This window comes from Haliotis asinina, chromosome 9 (assembly GCF_037392515.1).
Source record: "Haliotis asinina isolate JCU_RB_2024 chromosome 9, JCU_Hal_asi_v2, whole genome shotgun sequence".
Taxonomy (NCBI): Eukaryota; Metazoa; Mollusca; class Gastropoda; order Lepetellida; family Haliotidae; genus Haliotis; species Haliotis asinina.
The window spans coordinates 35,889,163-35,915,100 of NC_090288.1; the positions used below are offsets into that span (position 1 = coordinate 35,889,163).

At 40.4% G+C, this 25,938-nt stretch overlaps 2 protein-coding genes across 2 annotated transcripts; one reads left to right on the forward strand and one right to left on the reverse strand.

Annotated features, from left to right (window-relative positions):
• The first annotated feature begins 341 nt into the window (after nt 1–341).
• On the forward strand, nt 342–1,424 carry LOC137297222 (uncharacterized). Its single transcript, XM_067829235.1, has one exon. The coding sequence runs from the start codon at nt 342–344 to the stop codon at nt 1,422–1,424; it is 1,083 nt and encodes a 360-aa protein (XP_067685336.1).
• Nucleotides 1,425–16,186: 14,762 nt separating this feature from the next.
• LOC137296810 (paired box protein Pax-3-like) lies at nt 16,187–24,813 on the reverse strand. Its single transcript, XM_067828678.1, has 4 exons — nt 24,708–24,813; nt 18,830–19,037; nt 17,600–18,168; nt 16,187–16,990 (listed from the first exon to the last, which is right to left on the reverse strand). Exons 1-4 carry the CDS (start codon nt 24,729–24,731, stop codon nt 16,385–16,387), a joined length of 1,407 nt encoding a protein of 468 aa, XP_067684779.1. The 5' UTR covers nt 24,732–24,813; the 3' UTR covers nt 16,187–16,384.
• Nucleotides 24,814–25,938: the final 1,125 nt, after the last annotated feature.

Consider the following 25,938-nt stretch of genomic DNA (forward strand, 5'->3'; position numbering starts at 1 on the left):
GGGGGATATTATATGTTTTCTTACGGCAGTGTGTAAATAACCGAGGTTGGAATAAACAATCTACTTATTGACACCATGAGTATAGATCTTTCCAAAAAGGATGCAATAACATGCATGACTCAAATCACCCAACCTAAACACACATTAGACCGGATCCGCCCAAACCCTTACGACTACCACTGATTTCTGAAGAAACTCAATAGCCTAACTATCAGCAAATCAATACGTGCGTATATGCCACTGCAGACATTAGGTGCCGTGTAAGATACATTATAAACAGATTCACGTTTTCAGATATTCATAAAGCAACACCTAAAGACCCAAGCTGACTTCAGTACATGATGTCCCAACCTGGAACGTCTGCCATACAGACCCAGAAGGGCAACCAGATGGCCAAACCTGGCATGCCTGTCCCACAGACCCAGAAGGGCAACCAGATGGCCAAACCTGGCATGCCTGTCCCACAGACCCAGAAGGACAACCAGACGTCCGAAACTGACATGTTTGCCATACAGAGCCAGAAGGGCAACCAGATGGCCAAACCTGGCATGCCTGTCCCACAGACCCAGAAGGGCAACCAGATGGCCAAACCTGGCATGCCTGTCCCACAGACCCAGAAGGACAACCAGATGTCCCAAATTGGCGTGCCTGTCCCACAGACCCAGAAGGACAACCAGATGTCCCAAATTGGCGTGCCTGTCCCACAGACCCAGAAGGGCAACCAGATGGCCAAACCTGGCATGCCTGTCCCACAGACCCAGAAGGACAACCAGATGTCCCAAATTGGCGTGCCTGTCCCACAGACCCAGAAGGACAACCAGACGTCCGAAACTGACATGTTTGCCATACAGAGCCAGAAGGGCAACCAGATGGCCAAACCTGGCATGCCTGTCCCACAGACCCAGAAGGGCAACCAGATGGCCAAACCTGGCATGCCTGTCCCACAGACCCAGAAGGACAACCAGATGTCCCAAATTGGCGTGCCTGTCCCACAGACCCAGAAGGACAACCAGATGTCCCAAATTGGCGTGCCTGTCCCACAGACCCAGAAGGGCAACCAGATGGCCAAACCTGGCATGCCTGTCCCACAAACCCAGAAGGGCAACCAGATGTCCCAAATTGGCGTGCCTGTCCCACAGACCCAGAAGGACAACCAGATGTCCCAAATTGGCGTGCCTGTCCCACAGACCCAGAAGGACAACCAGACGTCCGAAACTGACATGTTTGCCATACAGAGCCAGAAGGACAACCAGGTATCCCAACCTGATATGTCTGTCAGACAGGCCCAGAAGGACAACCAGATGATCCAGTCTGACATGTCTGATACAGACCCAGAAGGACAACCAGATGGCCAAACCTGGCGTGTCTGCCAGACAGGCCCAGAAGGACACAGCCTGGTGACACAACCAGATGACACAGCCTGACATGTCTGTCATACAGATCCCGAAGCAGTAACTGGTGATTAGACCTGAATAGTATCGTATGGAGACCCAGATATACAACGACTGAAGGAATACGTTGAAGATATCTTCATTTACGTCATACACCTTGGTCACACTTCCAGGCACACATGACGCAGCCATACTATAAAGCGAGGGTAGCGTGAACTGGTGAACGCTCACTCACAATTTGCCTGTACTGGAATCTAAAACGTATCATGACGAATTTGCTAAATTTTCTGTTTCGAAGGTACAGCTAACAACTTGGACAAGAGATAATGTCTTAAATTAGGATCGCCAGTTTTCACATTATGATTGCTACTATGCTATTCAGTATTCATAAAATACCCGTTTTAAATGGATTAGACCGAAAAAAGCGCGCGACATCGATGGTACATGATAAGATGTTCACTGGACATGGGTTGACATACCCTCGATGTTTGTTTACGTTTCCTGAGCCCGAAGGGCGAACAACGTACTTATCTTACCAATCACCTCAGTGTTAATTTTGAATTGCTTGAAGCACGGATACACATCTTTTTGCAGCCATCGATTTTGCAAACGGTATTAGATAAACGGATTTCGAGTTATCTCCCTTCCATCGATTCGCATTCCCAAAACATCGGTAATTTCACCAGTTCTGAAATGACGTGCTCGCAATCTGAATCGTATTTATACGATTGCATTATTTTGGACGAGAGACAGGAAGACACAATGATTATGCACTTCTTTTGAATTGTTCTGAATTATGACGGCATTACTTAGATCAGTTTTAGTTTTCGTTTTCATCCATTTTTGTGTTGGAAACGAAAAACGGCCGCCACTTTACATGTCCATTCGTCAGTGGCTGGCCTCCAAATGCAATATATACACAGAAAAGGATACCGTGCATGTCATGTACAAAACACTCACCACCCTCACGATGTTTTGAGCATTTAAAAATTATAAGGCACATAACTGCTGACCGCCTCCCACCCCCAGGCGTCTGATTCTGAACGCCGGGTCTTTGCCGGATGAGGAATCCATTAAACTCAGTCACTGTGTAAATATTTCATAAACTCTGTAGGTTTCTAGTTCTCATCTGGAACGGAACAGTAGACGTCATACGCATTTATCATACGCATGGCACCAACAATGCAGTATCTCTGTATGCTACAGTGTTTACTACAGCTGATGTTTCTAAAAGCGCTGACCAGAGCTCCTGGAGATTGTCCTTGGCGGATAAAATCTCTGACCTTATCCAACGGCAGAACAAGTCTTTTGTACAAATCCATCAACGCCCGTACTTCAATGCACTGTGTCCATAGCTGCATTTCAACGCTCCGTTGTCACGCTGTGTACTTTGCTGATACTAAATGCGTGATGTTTAAAAGCTTGGACGTCGGCGTACACGGGAGGCAGGGACGCGCTGGGATATTTCACGTGCGACAGGCAGTCTGGCCAGAGGTATGGTAGTCAAAATACTTTGGTACACCTACAGAATACCTGATACCTAAAAGCCATATTGTTTAGTGTCACCCTAACTCTAACCTTAACTTTAATCTTAACCTAACCATAATCATAACACTACACCTTACTCTAACCCTAAGCAAAAGTAAACACGATTGCTTTTATAAATGGCGGAACGTGTCCGGTATTCTGTAGTCTTACCGATAGTTTTATCATGGGACTTAGATCCAACTATACACGACCATAATATTTAATGTCTGATAAAGCGAGGTCGCTACACAATACGTATACGCTTGAAACAAACACAACCCGTGATGATCCGGGTTCCAATTGGTCTTGTAGTAAGAGGTTACCGACGAGACTGGGTTGCCAGGCTCAATGACTTGTTAACACATGTTACTGTATCCCAACTGCTGAGATCGGTGCTCATGGTGTTGATCACTGGATTGTTTGGTGCTGATACGACTATTCATAAACTGCAACCCTATAGCTGGAATATTGTTGAATGTAGCCTTAAACAAGAAAAGGGGAAACACAAGTTTTATCACATTGATACCCATGAGATGTATTGTACCTATGTTGAACCATTGGTAACTCCCACCACAAAAGACCCGTGAAGGTCCGGGGGTCCGGCAACATATGCTTGTCGTAAGAGGCGACTAACGAGTGGTCAGACTCGCTGACTTGGTTGACACATGCCATCGGTTAGCAAATTGTGTAGGTCGATGCTCATGTTGTTGACCACCGGATTGTCTGGTCCAGATTATTTACAGACCGCTGCCATATAGCTGAAATTTTGCTGAGTGCGGCGTAAAACTAAAGTCACTCACTCACTCCCATCACTAAATGCCAACTTGTAGACTTTCATATTCTTCACTCGAACTGAATTATCTTTGAATTTAGGCAAATATATATTGAGTACCAATATTGTATAAATTACAATTTCGCATGACCTAAAAATAAGATGGTAAATTTATGAGCTGGGTACATTGCACAATAGTTTATGAGCTGTTTCTATTTTAGAAGTTTATGTCACAAATGGACAGAGTAAGAAAGAATGGTTTTGTCAGCAAACATGTTAGAGGAACATCATCGGCTGTAGACCGTGCTGTGAATATTCCAGGTAAGTCATTGTTGACATTGTCCATACAACAGACATTTACTATACATAGACGCAGGGTTGGATATTGCCAAATAAAACGAAAACGGCAATTTCTTCTGGTGACAAAGTAAAAGTTGTTCAGAAGGAAATATCGCGTCCAGTAGATATATATTAAAGACAATACAAGTCTAAGAGTGAACAATAGTTTTGTCCTTCGTTGAATTTAGAACGGTGTTGAAATTGTAATTGGGACAAATGAAAAGCGATTTATAAGGCACTCAGAGAATGACTTTCGCTCTGAAATCATAATTTCTTGATTGATGCAAAACGAACTTCCTTAAGTTGAATGCTAAGAAAACAAAAGAGAATGATGGTTATTACTCTCGGAAGAATAAATGTGAACTGTCAGTAGTTGCCATTGATAACGATAAAATCGCAAGCACGTCATCGATAACAAAGTGTTCGTCAGAGTTGAGAAATATTTGAGAGTATTTTGACACAATAGTAGATTCTAAACTTACGGAGGGCTTACTTTCTCACACGTAGGACTTAGTATCTCCTGCATAGTACTTAATATTATCCTTTTAAAGGTTCGGATTATGAAGTGTGGTTATTAAATTGGGAAATGTTTGGTTATGCAGGACGTCAGAGAGTAGAAATGCACGTCGGCGCATATTTATGATACTCACGCAGTGTTAATACACTGGGTTTTGGGTTGTTCTTTGTTTTTGTTTTGCAGTTATGGGTGTTTTCTCTCTCACTCTCTCTCACACACAGATACACACACGCAAGCTCACATACAGACAGAGGAGGGGGGAAAGGTTTCTGATATGAAATTCTCGTTATGAAACGTCCTCCAAAAGTTTTGCTTGTCTTCATATGAGGCTAGGTTGGATCAGACATAACGCTCGTTTGCGGTTTATTTTTTCGTAATTGTTTACAAGTTGACTTGACTCTGGTGGACAAGTGTTGAATGCGGCGCAAAGCACTACGAAATTGCAAAAGATTGTCATTATAGCTGTTTGTATAAGCATAAGGATACGCATAGATTGCCACCGATAGACACGTCTGTGCACGCAGATTATGACAAATGTGCAACGACCTCTGAAATATCCATGCCATACTAGAAAATTGTAACGAAGTGCAACATGTAACAGTGAACTAACTGCAACGCGTAACAATATAGGGCAAAGTGAACATGAGGCCGTAAAGCACAACAGTCGGTCCAACACATGAAAGTAATATGCAACAAATATACTACCCATCAATATCTAGACTCACTCCCACTATATGTTATTATATATCTGTACATTGTTACAACGAAGCTGAATTTCTGCAAACCTTATGCAGATTAATTGATTGAGGATGATTCATTAAACTGCTGAAAAGCATATGCAAATATCGTGCAGGTAAACTGCTGCGTTTTGATGTAAATTCTTTTGGACATAAATTTGCCATTTTTCACCGAGTTTGATCATTTGTTGAACGCATGACACTAATCTTGTCAACCTTACGAATTTGTTTTGTTGTACATCGGTTTATGTGTTAACAGTACCTTTAAACAGTATGGAATATTTTGCAAAATCTAGTTTAGAACAGTTGACTGAAGTATGCGGCTACATTTACACTAGTGAGTCTCAACTTTTGATGGGTAGTATAGTTGAACACACGAGTCTAATGGTGAAGGAAACTGTAGACTCTTAGAGTAAATGAAACACATGATAGTAGAACTAAGTTCACCATTTCAGAGTAATGTATAATAACATATATTGAGCATCTCCTACAGGAGATACTAAGTCCTACGTGGGAGATAGTAAGTCCTACGTAGGCGATGCTAAGCCCCACGTAGGTGATAATAAGATACTATCTCCTACGTAGTACTTAGTACACCCCGCGTAGATATTAAGTCTTACGTAGCAGATAGGGAGACTAAAAAAAGATTTTCACCGTTGCCCTAAAACGCTTCCGTATAAACTAAGCTGGAGCAGTAACAGCGATTACATTGACATGAAAGGTCTAAAGCAGCTGATACAACTGATGGACAATGCTGGTTGGGGGCCTGTGTCTGTTCACAGCAAGTAAACCTTTTGGACTCAAAATGCAAGATTAATTACTAATTACAATCAACAAATTGAAATGAAGACAAGTTTAAATGTTCAATGCCAGTATCCAGGTCCCATGTCTTGAATTTCCTTCTGGCCGACGACTGCGCACGACGGTACTCAGAACGAGCTCAAAATTATTTCATCCCAGCTAGCATCAGTGTTTTAAATGAATTTGTTTAATGTTTCTTTATAATATTCATTTTAAAATACTTTATCACTTGTTTCAAAGTGTTGTCTTAATAACCTTTAGTGCTGATCAGTATAATTTTTAGGTCGCTAACATTGCTTTGAATTTCTGTTTAGGAGATAAAGATGTGTTGGCCAATTTCCTGGTTTTATTGAGTATTTGAAGCACGGGAATGCATTAGGAACCGACGATGTCAGCCAACACATGATGTTTATCGACACTGTAAACAAAAAAGCAAACCAAAGGGTTTTATTGTCTGCACCCGTTTACATCGATTCCGAGTACAGCAGGGAAGTGTCATCAGCTGGCCGTTTCAGCTGGTTCCCATGGCAGCATCTGAAATTGCTAATTTGTGACGTCTTTTTAACTTTACGTCACAATATGATTTAAATAACGTCACTAGTGTTGATGACACAACACAACAATTGTTTGCGATGTTTTTACGTGCCATTACGCAGCTAACATTCTTGCAGATTCCGGGAATCAAATACCATTTGATCATGTTTTTCAACCAATCAGATTACAGAACACAGTGACCTTTGGTTTGCAATATTTATCCATCACATACACTTACCTCATACATTGAGCATAGTTTGCCGATATTTTCGGAATATTTACCATATCTATGTATGTGTTTGCGGTCTTATGTCTATGTATTTCTTGTTATGCCGTATGTGTTTTTCAATGTTTTATCTTTCAGCTACCTTACAGTGAGTGAGTGAGTGAGTTGAGTTTTACGCCGCACTCAGCAATATTACAGCTATATGGCGGCGGTCTCTAAATAATCGAGTCTGGACCAGACAATCCAGTGATCAACAACATGAGCATCGATCTGCGCAATTGGGAACCGATGACATGTGTCAACCAAGTCAGCGAGCCTGACCACCCGATCCCATTAGTCGCCTCTTACGACAAGCTGAGTCGCCTTTTATGGCAAGCATGGGTTGCTGAAGGCCTATTCTACCCCGGGACCTTCACGGGTTTCAGCTACCTTTCAAATCACAAAACAACATTCATTATTAAGTTAGCATGTAAATCACGAAACCTATTAACTATTAAGGTAACATGTAAATCACGAAACAACAGTCACTACAGACCTAGATTATAAATCTAGACATGAAACCTAGACTGAAATACTCTGATTAGTCTTCTGGGGCTGCAGAGAAAACAGCTAAAGACATAAATGACGAGACAACTAAGCAATTACTTTTAGCTGATTTTGTATCCTCTCTAACTTTCATACCAGAGAAGGACACAGGAAAGGAGGCCGGCGACATATACTCTCCAAATCTGTTGTCAGCTAAGACGCCATGCCATCTGTGGCCAGAAAACATTTTAAGTCCTCAGCCTGCAAGACCAATGACTAAAGGTATTTCAAAGTGTTTACAAGTTGCATGTAATAAAATTCTACCAACACAGTATTAAGTATTATTGCGACACTGTACACTAGTTGATCTTCATAGACGTTCAACAAATAAGGTAACTGCTGAAAAGACATATACATAAACTTTGAATTAATTGATAACAGCATGACTGTTTTGAATTATCTCGAGATTATTCGTTTTAGTTTTTGTCTTCATGCATTCCTGTTGTTGGAAACGAAAATGACCACCTCTTCCATTTCATTCGTTTTCGCAGACTGCCTTTAGTTAACGGCGTGGTACATGCATGGTCACTCAAGAATGATGGATAGTTTGAATTTAATACCTCTGTATAGTGGTTGCACAGCGTTAAAAGTGTCATTGTATAAAGAACATATGTGACAAATGTCTGTCAGATAGTACAAAGACAATGACATGTTTCAGTTATCAAATGCAGTAGATCAAACCCCTTGACAATGAAAACTGAATGCTTAATAATAACTGAAGGTAAAAAAATTTAATGTCAGGAGTAGGTTTACCCAATGTCTAACCCGGGCCTTCACGGCTTTTTAATATACACGTGGGAATAAATATCGCAACACCTATGATTTTTAAAGGCACATTTGTTCGACAATACTTTGACCTGTATTATATATATTTGGGCATACGGACTCACTTTAGACTCTACCGATGCAATAAAAGTCATTCTATTACCCTTACGACTTGCTTGAAATCGATAATTGTAACATCGCGGCGAACAGCTTCCAAAGAGGTAACACGTGCCACATATGGAATGTTAAAAATTGCTCAGTACATCGAAAACTGTCTCATGCGATATTGTTGGAGTTTGCCGAACTAGTGTCTATCACAGGCTGTGCTTAGGATATTCATGAAGAACGCTCCATGGGATCCAGCTATATGGGTTTCACGTATACTAATGTTGGGCCAGTAGATGGTGTGAAAATCTATTTAGTGCAACGTTGCACTAATTAATTCGAACATTTTGATTTAACATTGTAATCTAAATGCATAGCCCCAAGGCGCATTAGTATTAGTGTTATTGGGAGAAATGCATTTTTAAAAATTCAATTTTTAAAGAATTGGTGTGTGATATAGTGCCTTTAACAGCCTTGTAGTTATTTGTATTTGGTTCACTCTTGATGATGTTTTGTTTGAGTGAGTAACACAGAAATCACAGTTTGCCTCTGTTTGATGAGGTCGTAAAATGAATCACAATGCATCTGGGTCACTGGTTACATCTGTTATGTGTTTGCTGTGCTCATTCAGTGCAGTTCTGTAACGCACAATGAGATTGATATAATATCAATTTCGTACAGAGTTTTCTGGCGGCAGAACCCCGTTTAGAGATCTCCATGATTTCCAGGTTTACGTTTGTCAGAGCTCACTGTACTACACAGCGCGCTGTACGATGTTTTTGCAAGAATTACAAGGGACCTAGTATTGCAATATGCAAGTGCTCAAATGTATCAAATCATACTGATTAATATTTATGTATCTAGTTAAACGAATTAGTCTACAATTCTGGATTGATTATCGTACGAAGTTGCGCAATAGGACGGAGTCCATTAAATATGAAACGAGACTGCTCTGTACTCAATGTTTTGACTTAATCATATATTTAGAATACATTGTTTTGTCCATGGGCGAGATTGTTTTCATAACGTACTAAACTAGTCGATTTAAGTCAACGCTTAAATTTTGTGTCATGTTACTTGTAAACATACCATCATTCATTTACAACATCAAAAACATGAAAAACACGTATTTTGAGCAAAAGTAAATTTTTATTTTAATATTCTCGCTCATGGGCCAAATTGTCTCGCCCACGGGCAATATCTTTTAATAACGTTCTATATACGTCGAATTAAGTCAAAATGATTAATGTAGGTCATAACACTAATGAACATACTTCCTCTCAGTTACAAACCCTAAGCATGACCCTAAAATAGCATAAACAATAGCGAAAAAGTTTCACTCATGGGCTAAATTGTTTTGAGATTATTAATGACGCTCCAAATTTGTCGAATTTATATGTCATAGCCATCGTCGTGGGTGACTGATGGTTGGAGACTTTTGATGTAAAACATCCCTATAGCATATTGTAACAAAACTGATGTTTTCCTTATTGTTACAGAAATTTGTTCTCAGTATAAGGGGTATGCATATCTCCCACACGCAATGATCTGTATTATGTATGTAAAGAAGACACTTACTTGGCTGGGAGCACGCAAGCAGTGCTGGAAGGAGGGTGCTGATTTGGTGACCTGGGAGTCAGAAGAGAAGCGAAGCAACTGCCAGGAATTCTTAATGGAACAGGGTAGGTATGAAATCACAGTGTGAAAGAAACCTGTTTATGGTTTAATCTTGTGGAAAGGTGTGCTCTTGTGTGAAAAAAAGGCGGTAAAGGAATTCTTAATGAAACAGGCTAGGTATGAAATCAAAGTGTGAAACAAACTTTTTTATGGTTTAATTTTGTTGAAAGGTGTGCTCTTGTGTGAAAAAATGCAGTAAAGGAATTCTTAATGGAACAAGGTTGGTAAGAAATCAAAGTGTGGAAGAAACCTGTTCATGGCTTAATTTTGTAAAAAGGCATGCTCTTGTGCGAAAAAAATCTTCATGGACGTTTACCAAGGTTGTTGATTGTTTGGAAAGGCATGCTTTTATGCGAAAAAAGCTCTTGAAAGATGTTTATCTGTGTTGATATTAATTTTGTGGAAAAGCCTGTCTTTTTGTGTGAAAGAAGGCTCTCGACACACGTTTATCTATTTTGATGTTAATATGGTTGGGTAAGTGTGTTGAAGAAGTGGTAGTTTAAACACCGACTTCTGTCCAAAGTAGACGTTTAACGACTAAATGCAATTATTATATTATGTCAGGGAGATTGAACACTTTTCATACTTTGTTCCATCTGGGAATACACTGGGTTCAAGCATAAACAGTAAAAGGTTATTGTTATCCTCAGAGGCAAAGTTATTGTGACATGGATTTTGTTTTCAATGGTAATTTTGTGAATGAATATTTCACCTCGAACCAGAGAAATAGTGCATTGAAATGGTCTGATTTTTCAAAATGAGTGATATATTCGAGAAGAATAGCCTGTAATGTAAGGCCAGACAACCACACACTTATCGTTCTAACACATGGTTGCCTTAGGTACCGTTGCTTGTCGATTCAATGCATATAGTAAAACGCCTCTTGGCACTTTTCCGAAAAACAATGACATGACAAACAGTCCTGGTAATGGCAGCCCATAAATAACGACCCCACCTCACAACATGGATTCGAACTATGCACCCATGTAACAACCCAAGAACATGGAGGGACGTTTACGACGTCACCCGAATCCTTCGGTAACACTGCCACGTTTTGTGGCACCAGACAGTCGGAGATGCAAAGCCTGCATCAATGCACACGGTGGACATACTCGCGACTGACAATGTGAACCTGTTTGTGAACCCACTCATTTTCATATGCCAGATGTTCTGTTTTTATGGACTGCTGACCAGAGCATAACATGTAACATTTTAACATTTGTGTGTGTGTGTGTGTGTGTGTGTGGGGGGGGGGGGGGGGGAGGGGGGGGGGTGTTGTTTCTATGTCTCAATAACGTTTGCCTTTGCGTATACTTTTAGCCTTTAAAACAGACGCTGGAGACAACGAGTTTATAAAACACTTCACTAACACCTTGCAATTCAAAGCGGCAGTAGCTTCATAAAACAGGAAGGAGTTGGCACACTCGCAAGTGTTAAGGTGAAACAATCGAGCAGCCGCAAGGCTTTATTCTGACTTGCGTCTGTAGCCATAACCACATGCGACATGGTGGGAACTTTCATTAATATCTAAACGTATTTTTTTGTCATTTAGGCGAGATCCCAACAATGTCCTTCCCAAAGGTATACTGGATTGGTCTGCAATTACAACGATGTGGGGGCCTTTGGATAGATGGCAGTCCATTAACCTCAAGAAGGCGCAGCAGTAAAATGGCATGTTTATCTGTCCGAATTGATCCTTTCCAAAGCCAGTCCAGGAGGTCCTGCAAGGAAACGGCTTTTGCATTCATTTGCGAGATAGTATGAAAAACATTCGTTGTTAAAACAGTACATACAAATAGCTAATTAGTCTAGCACAAGCGTCACTGCAATAGACTGGCTGGTTCTTCTGTCAACATTTCAGTTAACACATGACTGTATGTACGACGAATACAGTCTCTCCTTAACTAATACAGTCTCTCCTTAACTAATACAGTCTCTCCTTAACAACAAGACAATTTACCTTTAGTACAGAAGTGCACACGAGAAGACTATTTAAAGGCAAATTTGAATTTCGTGACAGCCATAATTTATTGTAAACCCCATTTATGGAAGTTTTTAGTGAGATTTGGTGTTAATTATGTATTTTCGGTTTTATCTCAAGGTCATTTGTGATTAACCGATGTTTGGTTGAAATGAAATTATGCCACGAACATCTGAAAGCACTCAGCTCATACACGTATAACAAATAAACATGTAAAGAGCAGTACGTATGAAACTCAAAAGGAGATAAGATTCATATACACTTGAAGAAGTTGTTATCCATAAAGAATGTATTTGGAGATGTTGGGTTTTGTAAATACATATTCTCTGAATTCGTGTTCAATCCAATCAAAAATTATCTCTGTAGAGATGGTGAACTACTGCGTGGCTGGAAACTGTCATTTGTCCAAGTACAAAGCAGAACTTCAAACTGACAAGAGTTTGTACCAGTTTCCGTCAGATTCAATCATCCGAGAAAAGCTGATGTAGTTTGTTTGCAACCCACAGACATAAAAACATGCCATGTGTACAAGTATCACACCTGCCTAATTACATAATGTTTGCAGAGACAGGGCTCGGGTGCACGAGTAATAAATCAAGTTATTTTGTTTATAGCGTTTAGCCTGATAGGTGTTAAGTTCAAACTGCATGTGCTCAATGATTGAAGCTGTGTATTGCATATTGTCTTTAGCAGACAGGCAGGCAGACATACAGGTGCCAATAAACCAGACATTGAGCTTTCTCTGTCACAGAGGCAGCTTACCACAAACAACAAGTTTCTTTTATGTAACGAGTAGATTATTTACTTGTTTGTGTACACAACCAAGATTAGACTACTGCTCATGACCTCACACTCCGGGCATGCATACCGTTTCAAGCTCCGCGAACATATCCACTGCGCATGCGTTATGGGCGCAGCGCAGCACAGCACAGCTATTGAAACCATTCTTTCCCCCGGCGCTCGGGGAAATTTAGTGAATCGTTTGAACTCCGATTTGGCGGGCTTTTTTTCGTCGTTTTTTTCCAACTTTATAGGTTGAATTGACAAATTTGATGGTTTGTTTCGGTAAATGCTTACCGAAAGGTATTAGAATCTGCAAAGTTGTGTTTTACGTTGCATGTGCCTTTAAATGATCACCTTCCTCCAACGGCCCGATGAGTGTATTAAGATAATTGTATTTTCCGGCGTGGTAACGCCCCCAAACACCTTGCAGATTACACAAAGCAGTGTTTGTCGGATGAAATAGGTATGGAATTTATATGAACGATTATTTCCATGTCATAAGAATTTATGACAATTATCTTGTGCTTGTTAATAATGCATAATTTTAATTATGGGGATTTTGTTAACATTCTGTTTTTATTTGCCAATTAGTAACTTAAGGATATACAAAAATCGAAAGAACCTTTCGAAACAAGTGTATAGTAATAAAGTTTTAATGCTTCTTGAAAATAGTAGCGACAGTTAACTGTGTAGAAAGATTACTTTATTTCAAGAGTCTTCCTGCAAAGAAGTTGTGAAATTAACACGAAAATAAAACTACTTTTCTGGTATGTCATGGCAAAATACCGTAGTATGTGGTAGATTCCTAGCCGAAAAAATAACACTGTCAATTACATTTTTTTGCATAAAAAAGGATAACCATTTTTCAGATTTACTCATAGTTCCACTTCCATAATACACACAAAAAGACTTACAGACAGTATGTGAAATAGCCACTGGCCCGCTCGCCAGTGGCTAGTAAAAATCCAGTTGGGACAGTAAATCTCCATACACACTGGCTCGACTGGCTATCAAAATGCGGCGTAACACCATACTCAGATTGTCAGTGAAGATGTCATATTAATGATCAGGGCTATGTTTCTTAGCAAATCAACAATCCGTCTGACACGTCAAGGATGACCCTGGAAATAGGACAAATTGTATGGATAACTCTGGAAATGACACGGAAGTTTTAGAAAATACCTCACCACCAAAGTGTGCTTTCCGCAAAAAATGGTTCATTAGGTCAAGTTTCAGGAATGTTGGTTATTTTAGGCCCGTCAAGTCGCGTGTAATCCATACTAAGCTTCAAAACACGAATGCCCGCATTCCTCATACATTTTCCAATACATGATCCACGGTTTGTCCCGCAATACTTCGCGCAGAGGTGAAAACGAACGCAGTACTCGGAAAACTTGAAATGCTTGAATTCCCACAGTTCGGCATTTCCAGCGATGAACAGAGAGAATGTTACTCCGCTGTAAGCGGGTAAAATGATTGATCCAGCCAATCAGAAAACGACATTTATGTGAGCGGTGAGATGAAACACTTCAGTGTGAATTGGGGGTTCGTCTGGGATAGAATTCATTTGACATTTGAGACCATTTGTGACCCATTACATTACTCACTGTATTTTAGAATGAACTCATTTGCATTGTATATGAAACCTCTCTTGTGAATCTGTATATCTGTGCCTTTGTTTTGCTCAAAACAATATTGAAAATCCCAGACTTGTCGGTGTTATATTTTGCTGGTTCGGTGGGGATTTCTGTACACTTTTACCATTTTTAACCGTAACAAATCATTTCATCATCTTTCCTATTCGCAGTTGTTGGAGTTGTGACTATTTGTTTGCTATGGTAAGGGGCAGTCTCCGTTATAACTACTGAGTTTTGGGGACAGATCAGGAATAAGTTTTTCTTGCAACCTATTAGAGAAATTGTCACGGTATTCGCCGCTCATTTGTTTGGCTTTAAATATCAACGAAGCATTAAAGGAATTAACCCCTTACATGTACCAGCATGGACTATAATTAAACTTAGACCTGTCCTTGATGGTACGCGAATACCAATGGGCTGTATCCATTTTTCGTCGACGTTCACGATTGGACGGGTTTCTTTACGGTATTGGCGAATCATTCTGAGATATCTCAAATGCTATGGAACAATGTCTTTTCGCTCCATTAGCACCTGTCTGTTTGAACTAGTTTTCCTCCATGTGAAACCAATTTTCTTAAACATTTATGAACTGTTTCTTTACGCCCTGTATATCCCAAATCTTTAGTGGCCATTTTCATAATACTTGTCAGTGTTGGCATTGTCTTGGTTACAGTGTAGCACTTGACGACAAGCACTTATAATAATCATCAAATTCAATTTTCTCTTCGGTACGAGTTCGCACATTCCTTTTGCTTGTGAACTGACTGGTACCCATCGCGAGAACATGTTTACCTTCGTCCCTTATTTTGCGCAAGTTACTGACAGATACATCAATATATATCACCGCTGGCATTTTTAGTGCATTGTGTGTGCTTTCGGAAATAGTACACAATTACTGAATGAGTTTGTAGGCAACCTCACATGTTTGTGAATGAATGTCCTGACACCATGTGCCCAGTTTAGAGTGCGATATGATGCATTTCAAAGAGTTTTCTTCTCTTTTCACAATCCACTTTACAAGATCCTAGTATACAAATGCTCGAGTAGAGTGACGACGCTTCCAAATCATGGGGTAGAAAGTGATTGCTGCAAGGATCACAAAATCACGTTCGCGAAGTTTTCAAACCTGCTCCCCTTTCGAGGCGGCATTGGATCAGTTCACGGCAAGCTCCCCACTCAATACCCAAGTTTTAAACATGAAACTTACTGAAAGAACACATGTAATGTCAGTTAGTCCGAGGTGTGTCCCTGCATGATTCCAAACAGGTGCGGTGGGGTAGCCTAGTGGTTAAAGCGTTCGCTAGTCACGCTAAAGACCCTGGTTCTATTCCCTCCATGGGGACATTGTTTGAAGTCCAGCCTATTTCTGGTGTCCCCTGCAGTGATATTGCTGCAGACGACGTAAAACCAAACCCACTCATCACTGATTTGAAACAAGGCAGTGTCTTCAATAGAAATTAGTTACCTCGGGCTGGTTGGTTGGGTTTTTGCTGTTTAAGTATTTTATTGGGGTTTTTTTTGCATTTTGTTGGGTCTTCTTATTGTTTGTGTGTGCGCGAGTGCTTTTGTTTTTTGTTGTTGTTTTGTTTTTTTTTGGGGGGGGGGGTTGTTTTGGTTTGGGTTTCTTTATTTTGTTTGGTTGTATTTGGCTTTTTTTTGGGGGGAGGGGGGTGTTATTTTGGGTTTTTTATCTTTGGTGGTGGTGGTGAGGGGGTGTTTGTTTTGTTTGGGTTGAGGGTGACGTTGGGTTTTGGTTTAAAATTATATTGTTCGAGATCATTTAAAGGATGTTTCGATTACAAGAAAGTATTAATGCGATGTACAATTCCCTTTATTGTAAAAAAATCAATTTTCAACAATAACAATATATCAGACGTAAAAGGAGAAGACAAATATACACAACTCAGTGATATAAGTTAGCACTAAATCACACCGCAAATATACAGATCAACGGACCATCCACATTGTCACATATTATAGTGATCTCTCGTCAAGGATGTCAATCTGTCAGTAAAACCCATGTGACAGAACCTCGTTACTGGCAGGGTCGTGGATAGGCTGACTGAACGGCAGAGAGGAGTACAGCGTCTCCAGGGCCGACAACGTTGACATGTAGGACGGTGAAAACGACTCCTTGGTCTGGCTTCCTGGAGGAGTCCAGGACTCCGACGCTGGCTCGCGTGAAAGAGGGGCTCGCGAAAGACTGAATCTTCTGTTTTTGACTGCAATCATCTGAGGTGAGATCTGTCCGCTAGATGGCGTCATCATGTTGACTGTCGCAGGTCTCGACGATATCCCGAAGGGTGGCGAGACTTGACCATGGTTTTTTACCGCAGACGATGTTGTGGTCGCTGGATACACTGGACAAGGACGTTGTAGGAGCTGGGACGGGGACGGTGATGATGGCGGAGTCATCATCGCGCTCGAAGACGTTGGAGCAGAAATGGGTGCTGCCATTATTCCACTTGGTATTATGTAAGAGAACTGAGGAAGAGCAGACGACATGCTCGGACAGGGGGGCATCATGAAAGAATGGACGGGAGACTTGTCCGCTTGGTTTGTCTGAGCCGCTTTCTGTCTCTTGGTTCTTGCTCGTTTGTTCTGGAACCATGTCTGGAAATAAGCACCAATAATAACAATACATAAATATAATATAATAATGCGGCACTCTGCAAAATTTCAGCTTTTTTTTATTATGATGACGGTCCGTAAATAATCGCGACTCAGATCTCGTTATCCCCTTACGAGACATGTCATTGTATCCCATTTGCGTAAATCAATGTTCATGATGTTGATCACTGGATTGTGTGGTACAGAGTCGATTATATACAGACCTCCGCAATGTGGCTCGACTGTTGCTGAGTGCAACATTAAACCACTAACAATGGTAACCTCAATGAACATGCCAAATAAGTTCAGCAACGTTGACATACAACATCTCTACCGTTGACCAACTTGTACAACATGGCAGCTTCAATGATCTGAGTAAGAGATACAGTACGCATGAACTTTCGTTGATTAATGATATCCATGAACATGAGTGAGTGAGTGAGTTTAGTTTTACGTCGACTTTAGCAATATTCCAGCAAGACCGGCTTCACACATTGTAACCAGAATGGGACTCGAACAGACTTATATACTCCTACAACAAGTATTGTTTGATGAAGATCGATGTTAACCCTGATCCTCACACAGTCACTTCTAATAACATTTTTAACCCACCTTGAGATTTCTTTGGGGCACGCCAAGCTCTTCTTCCAGTTTCTCATAAAGGTGAGTTTCTGGGTAAGGCGTAGCCAGGAACACAGCGTCCAGTCTCTGGATTTGGACGAAGGTGTAGCTGATCCTGCTGCCTCTCCTGTGAGGGTGGTCACCGTCGGTGGACATGGTAGAACTGCGAGACGAACCTGACCTTGGCCTTTTGGGCATCAGGGGACATTTGTCTCTAACAGATAGTTGCCCGTCCATTTCCGGTGGCACCGATATGATTTCCATCTTGGGACTAGACACGACCTTTTCGGTAGTCGACCTTGACCTTGGTAGTATAGGATGACATGCAGTCAGAGGAGACGCTATGACGCCAGTTGGGGACTCGAGGACGTAGGGGTGATAGGTTTGCATAGCCTGAGTGGGGTGCGCTCGCTCTGACAGGCATGTCTTGGGCTGAGTGGTGTCCGGCCTTTGATGACATAGGTTCACTGGAGAGGGGTTAGACAACCCTGTCGTCAGCGGCTTTATGGGATGAAGCGGAGCTTCTGATTGAGAAGATACTTCAGGGCCGGCATCGGATGCTGTAAAAAGACCATGCAAATATGGGCATCTCATTTTCAATAGAAACAAATAGTTAGCAGGTTTGTTGTTTGACGCCGCACTCAGCAATATTCCAGCCATTTGTACATTTATGAGTGAATGTAGTTTGATGCGTCAGCAATATTCCCAATGTCACCGAGGTTGGAGATCCTGATAAACGGATTATGGCACATGGTTGTGTGGCGATCAAAACTGTATTTTACAGAAGTTGGCAATGTTGTAATTTTATCCCAATGTATTTTACATAAGACGTGCCACAGGCACACAATAGTGGTAGACAGAACGCGATTGATTCACGATATCGAGACACGGTGACATGAAATAGGGTATGTAATTTCCTCACAATATACAACATTCTTATAATTTGACACTTATACAGGCGTGGGTCCGGGGGAATGAGGTGGTGTGAGCCCCTGTTTCCCCCGTAAAAAATCTTCCCTGAGGAGCATTTTCACATAACCTTTGTTTGGACTTCATGATTCAAGTGGACCTCGCCCTCCCCAACCCCCTCCCCATTCTACAAAATCGTGGATCCGCCCCTGCTTGGTCGCTTTCCCAACACCTATCGTCAAAAGTGAAAAGTCTCTATGTTGCTATATCTACAAAAAGCACGAAAACATGATTAATTGTGGCAAAAATTACCATTGTGATCGTGTTCTTCTGACGATCGTGTACAAATCATGGTCTGGAGATCGTGTTCTGAGCGATGGTAGTTGCGAGTGCCAGGTTCGACTCTCAGGTAGTCACGTGGCATGATGGCGTCCAGACGTCCTTCCAGACATCCTGGAGACAGGGCACGCTCATTAGAGCATTGTGGGTTTGTTTTCATCAAAGACGAGATAGAAAAGGGCTGAAATAGGCAAATAAAACATGTCAATGTAATATCGATTGTCGGATAGTTGTATTACGGAAATCGGACAATCCTTACTGCTAATAATTTATTGAAGTACTCTTGATTTGTCAAATCTAGCTGTATACTCTGGCGATATTAATGGGTACCGTGCAGTTCAGATAAAAGAGGTTTCACGCTACACGTATCTCACCGAGCAGACAGATAATCGAGGTATACGTTATGTATATCTTACCGACAAGATTAAGTTTCACGTTATGTATATCTTACCGACTAGATTAAGTTTCACGTTATGTATATCTTACCGACAAGATTACGTTTCACGTTATGTATATCTTACCGACAAGATTAAGTTTCACGTTATGTATATTTTACCGACAAGATTAAGTTTCACGTTTTGTGTATCATTCCGTCCAGATAAACGAGCTTTCTTCTTATGTGAATCATATCAACCAGGCTAGCTATTCTACGAAATTCTCAAGCCCATTCTTAATACATACGTTACGATCAAAGTTGAGTTGCATTAAGCAATATAAAGGGTGACGATTTGACAGTGAGGAGTTACGCAAAGCAAGAGCTTCTTTTATGAAATTAGAAATGGACAATAACTTGTTTAAACCTTTGTTCTGTTTACTGATAAAGATTTCTTCATAGTTGTACGGAGAAATATTTGAGAAATGTGTTTTACGTAGATCGTTATTTAAGGGGCATTTATAAAGGAAATGAAATTCGTCTTTATTCGTCGTTATTAGATTTACATAGCTTACGAAAACGATACTGTCTCGGAGTGCCATCGCGTCGATCAATATTCTTATAAATAGGTAATTCACCAAATCTTAATAAAAACGCGACGTCTTGCCTCTTTAGATTTTAAATGAGAAAGATAACTTTCTAAACAGAATGAAGTCTAAGTCTTGAATACTGATGCAAAGTACAATACTCATTGATTTCTGGCATTATTGACTGTATATGACAACTTTTTATCCTTAGTTCAAAATTATGAAGAAATGCATCCTTAAAACTAAGACCTTGGTTGTTCCAAACGAAACCAAATCCGGAAGTAAATAAAATACTTCCAACATGGTACACCCACGTTTTACGTCCAACATTGTATAAGTTATACGACATAATGTAACACTGTTTAGGATACCTATTCTCTGACATTTCAAGCAACTTAAACCAATATTTAATAACCCTCAAAAAAGAATCACCAAAAAAGCAAAATTCATTTTTTTCTGGGTTTGTCATGATAAAATGTCTACACATTGTGATAGTTGTAACGATGGTGATTGTAATAATTTGTTGAAAAGAGATACCATTTCGAAAGACTAAAATTTCAGTTTTATCAAAATTGACAGTTAAACCCCATTTAAAACAAAACTTTTCTAAGACACTTATCTTCCTTTGTAAACCAATAACACTATCGGAAAACAGACACAAATCATCCTTATACAACAAGAGAAATATTTCTATAAACTCTGTAGATATGAAAATACCACTGTCATTTCATTTTCCCATGTAGCTGATTACCAAAAAGAGAGAAAAGAAGCGGACGTAAAATACACCCTTGCCTTACTTAAAAGAACGAAATTAATCTGTCCCTGATGTGCTGGGTAACTTAACACATGCTATAAGTTTGGAATACATATCCCTGATAATCCTATACATACGATCATGAATGTTGTGAGATAACAAAACATAGTACAAAATGTCTCTGTTAATGGAATCAAACGCTTTCCGAAAATCAACAAATATACAGTATTAACGTCCTCTTGATTTAGATATGTATTATGGAATGACACTTTGTAAAGTATACATGTTGTCTACGGTTGAATACCCTTTACGACACCCACCCTGACACTCCGGATGCATATACATAAACTCAACATAATCTTTCAAACGGTTATTTAGTGCAGCAATGAATATCTTACCACAAATAACCATAAGAGATAAACCTCGATAAGTGTTGACATCATGTTTACTGCCCTTTTATGTAATGGGAAAATCATACTCTTGGACCATTGATCAGGAAAGTTTCCAGATTTAAAAACATTATTGAAAAGCACAAACAAATGAGAAGAAAGAACATTATAATTTAAAAACTTCAGACGGTACACCATCAGGACCAGAACTTTAAATCATTTACTGCTTGTTCAATCTCATCTAGAGTCATATCTCTATTCAACAAATTATTACAATCAACGTTACAACTATCACAATGTGTAGACATTTCATCGTGACAATCTATAAATTCTTTTACAGAGTGTACAAATTCTTTATCGACAACATTGTCTGTAATATTTAAGATCGATTTATAATACATAACCCACGCAGAACAGTCAATGGACGGAGCGGCATACATAAACTTATTATTGAAAGCTTTATCACATGACCGAAAGGCTGTTGCGTTATTACAATTGTGGTGAAGTAGCATTTCGCTGGTAACATTAGAATAATATTGGTCTTTGCGTTGACGACACAACTCTCGAAACTTGTTTCTAACTTTATGGAAATCAGTCAAACAACTGAAGTCACTTGTTATTCTAAATCTATCAAGTAGATTATACTTTTCACTGTGTTTCGCACAGTCCTCATCAAACCACGCAGCATTTGTGTTGAGTATACGGTTGTTCTTGTTGTTGTTCCTGGGTGTCATACCACAGCTACGAGCAGACGACTCAATACAATCTATAACTTTATGGGCAGCTTGTGATGTGCTGTGAGACGACAACGTATGAAACTCGTCTGTAGGTAATTGTTCTCATTCACTTTCCAGAGCTTGACAAAAAGTTTCTACAAGACCTGTGCGCCACACTAATTTTCTCACAGGAGAAATGTTATGTTCATCATCAAATTTTAGTTTACAAATAAGTGGAAAATGGTCGGACTCTGATCGGGTGATAACACTAAAGTTATCAGTACATGAAAAGAGATCTGTTGAGCACAACATATAGTCTACAAGACTAGAACCTTTGTTCACACAACATGTAAATGCACCATCTGGATCGCCTTCACATCTACCGTTCAGTATGTGAAAGTTGTGTGTGTAACACAAGTTGATCAGGTCTTTACCGTACGAGTTGATTTCCTTATGACCAGACGAACGCGGGATGTCAAAACTATCAACAACATCGACTGTATCACTTAATTCGGGTACATGTTCACAGGATCCACATACAGAGTAATCCATAAGCCGATCTTTCCGCGCATTAAAGTCAAGTCTCCGCTCAGAAGGAAATCACAGTCACCATGTTTCGATCTGAGATCGATTATCGATTGTCTATGTATTGAATACCTTTAAGGTCACGTGCATCACTCACAACAGACGGGTGTTCTGGATGAACATACGCAAAGTTCTCTCCCGAGTCAAGAAAGTGATGAGTTAAAGACAACGAACACACAATCACTGAATGTTAAATACACCTTGACAATGTGGTCGGTATTAAAACACCAACGCCGCCTCGGTTATTGTAGGATCTAAGGTTTATGCAACAGTCATGATCGGGGAATAGATTTTCAATATCAGTTTTATTGCAAGAACTCCAAATTTCTGAATAGCTGATAATATCATACAACGGACAGAAGTTGAGAAAGTCACTGTTGAAAAGTTTAGTAGATAGTCCATGAACGTTCCAGTTGAGAAGGGAGATACCTCTTCCAACTGGGGTCCGGCCACACCCCTACACACGGGTGTTGTTTGATTTGTCAGAGTGACGGCGACAAGTGTACACAGCAGATTCAGTTTCCTGATTCCACGTGATGACTTCTTCATCCTCAGAAACAAACTTGTCATACTGAAGACGACATCTCCGTCCTTCCCCCTCTCAACATCCATAATAGACTTCAACTGCTTTCGCTTATTTCTGACTGTAATAGAGAAGCCTTCAGAGACTGTTGTACCGGTGTCTTTCAGAGATCTGTCATTTCTCCACACTGCATCTCGATCACAGTAGCTGCGGAACTTCACCATGATTCAGCTACCTTTATTTACACGGTGTGAGCGTTCGATGATAATCCTTGAATCATCAATATCCATTTTCGATCTCAGCATATCTCGAACAATCTCTTCACAGTCCTGCCAACTTTCGTTAGGTTTCGCCTTTGAAATACCATGAAATAACGAGTTATTACGTCTGTTTCCATATAGTCCAGTTTGTCAAGCAGAGAAGACATACTGTTTTAAGCATCAAATTCTCCTCCTTGAGACAACTGCATTTGTCTGTGAGATCTTGGGCAATGGTCTTCATATTATCAACAGAATCTGACAGTATTTGAAATTTGTCAGACAATTCCTGTTTAACGCTATCTACCTTGGCGTTGATTTTTATCAACTGATCCATGGTCTTGTCAAACTCAGACATCTGCCCCGATGATTCAGATGTACCTGTTACCTTGAGCTGTTTCTGTGTCCGAGTATCACACCCTGGGTTTTGTTCTACTCCAGACCGTAGCAAAAACAATCTCATGTGAGCACTGGAAACTGGGTACGCAATGTCAAAGTTCTGAAAAAATATTGTGATTTTACGTGAGCTTCCCAAGGAAAAATTTGGCGAGCCGTCCAGGTCAACCTCTGCTTCAACACACATGTATGCATGACTCCTAAATTCATGATGTAAACAAACACTAGATTTCATTTTCTGTGTAGTTGGAGAAACAAACTGTCTTGAGAAGGCAGGAATTATTGGTAGGACATCAGCCAAAGTCTTACCTAGGCACCAAAAGGACAGTAGCAAGCCCACACAGATTGTAAAACGAAATATAAGTTCAATAGTTGTTGACCACTGTGAAGTCGGGTTGCAGGGCTCAACTCGGTCGACCTGCTTCAGACAGTATGGACGTTTAAAACGTCCTATTCCTGTTCTCCACTGCTCCAAACTGCATCCCATGTGCGCAGATCACATTATTTCACACAAAAAGTCAGTAATTTGTATATTTATGTAAATGTTCTGAAAATCTCTCTACCGGTTTGTGAAACGTGTCTCTGTACAAAGGGACGCAACTCAATTCCAGTGACAATGCCATTTATTGTTATCGCTCTGTACGTGGGCCTAAGGCGTTTCTACTGAATAAAACTGATACTGATCAAAGTTAAGAATTCTTGGGGCTACGAACGTTTCGACAATAAGGGCCCTGGGTCTGTATTTTCGAAGCTCACTTAGCGATATGATAGTCGTAAGCGACATAGGTTAACATCAACTAACGGCTGTCTTTGCGCTAAGAGAGCATCGAAGATCTAGAACCAGATTAAGAAGCTTTTATGTTTTGTGAATCATACCGACCAGATTAACCAGGTTTCACGTTATGCGTAACATACCATCTAGACTGACGACGTTTCACGTTATGTGAATCATAAATCATACCGTCCAGATTAACGAGGTGTCTTCTTATGTGAGTCATACCGACCAGATTAACAAGCTTTCGCATTAAGTGGGAAAGACTTCCGCCCTTAACTCCAGTTTTTGATCATTCTATGCCTACGATTAGATGTTTTTGTTTTTTGTTGTTTTTTTTATAAAAACCTAGCTCTAACCCACAACCTAAACCCTGACCCCTCAAATAAATCCTAATAAATAGAATACATTCTGAGTGTGGGTTACGGGCGGACCTCTTACCAATAAATTGGTGAACAATGTCATTGTGATGTTAAAAAGTGTACACGAAAATACTCACAAATGATTTTTGTGTTGTTGCCATTTTGATACGGTAACAACGTTGTCAAATAATCCCCAGCAAGCCAACCATTCGTCCACATCAATCGTCATTGAGTGATAGGAGTGCCAATTTCTTCTTATATATAGAGCGTTGCAACGCCGCGGTCTGCGGGTGCGCCTTGTGCCGCACGTGCAAATCGGGCACGAAGTCCCGTGCAAGTTGTGTATTGCAATAGATACGTACGCTTTTAGGTACAGTGTACATTGTATAGGACTGACGGGGTTTGTGGGTCACCGAGGTTAATAATATTGATGTATGGCCGAATGTTTTGACAACACTGTTAAATTGGCAATCTTATTTTGTTATTTGTTAAACAACAGTTACGTTTATTTCCAACGAGGAAGAGAACTTTAGTTGTTTGTAATGGTAAACTTTTCTATCAGTGTATCCAAAATGTAGTTTTATTCAACGATTGAATGTTTATCTTGTTCCGTCCGAATGTTAACGAGATTCTAAAATGAAACAGTAATATGTTAAGAAGCGCAGACAACAAATATCACACACTGTAGTAAGATATTTTTACAGACTGCATGTGTGATTGCACCATCATTAATTTGATAATCCAGAGGATTTATAACACTGTCCTAATTCATTTAAAGTAAGCAGAATTAACAAAATTAGAACGATATCTTCTGAGGTCATTGCAGCATACTTTTCGTGACATGTATTTTTTTTTTATCCTGGTAAGATAAACAGCCCTTTGACAAAAACTACGCGTCATAGGCCAAGCCAGAAGAAGTGGGCGTGTAGTTTATTTAATGACCAATGACCAATAAGAACACACACACACCACCCCCACCCCCACCCTATCCCCCTTTCTCAAGGGTGTGCATCCCCACCTCTTTCAAAAGCTGTCATATCCGCCCCTGCGTCTTATTCAGATCGAGTTGTGTAAATCGTCACGGAGAGCAAGTTCGTTGACCCTCAGCGATATAAACAACTTACCCGTGCAGTTATTGTATGATGCACTTGGCATGGGCGTGATGTGATGTAGCTTGTATCTAGTTGTGGCAAGCTGAACGTGCTGACAGTGTGATGGGCATGCAGCTGCAATTGTTTCCTGTCAAGCAAGAGAGAAAGGCATTTTCAGAAATTAAGGTTGAAAGCAACATTGCTGCGGTGGGGTAGCCGAGTGGTTAAAGGGTTCGATCGCGACGCCGAAGGTCCGAGTTCGATTCCCCACATGGGC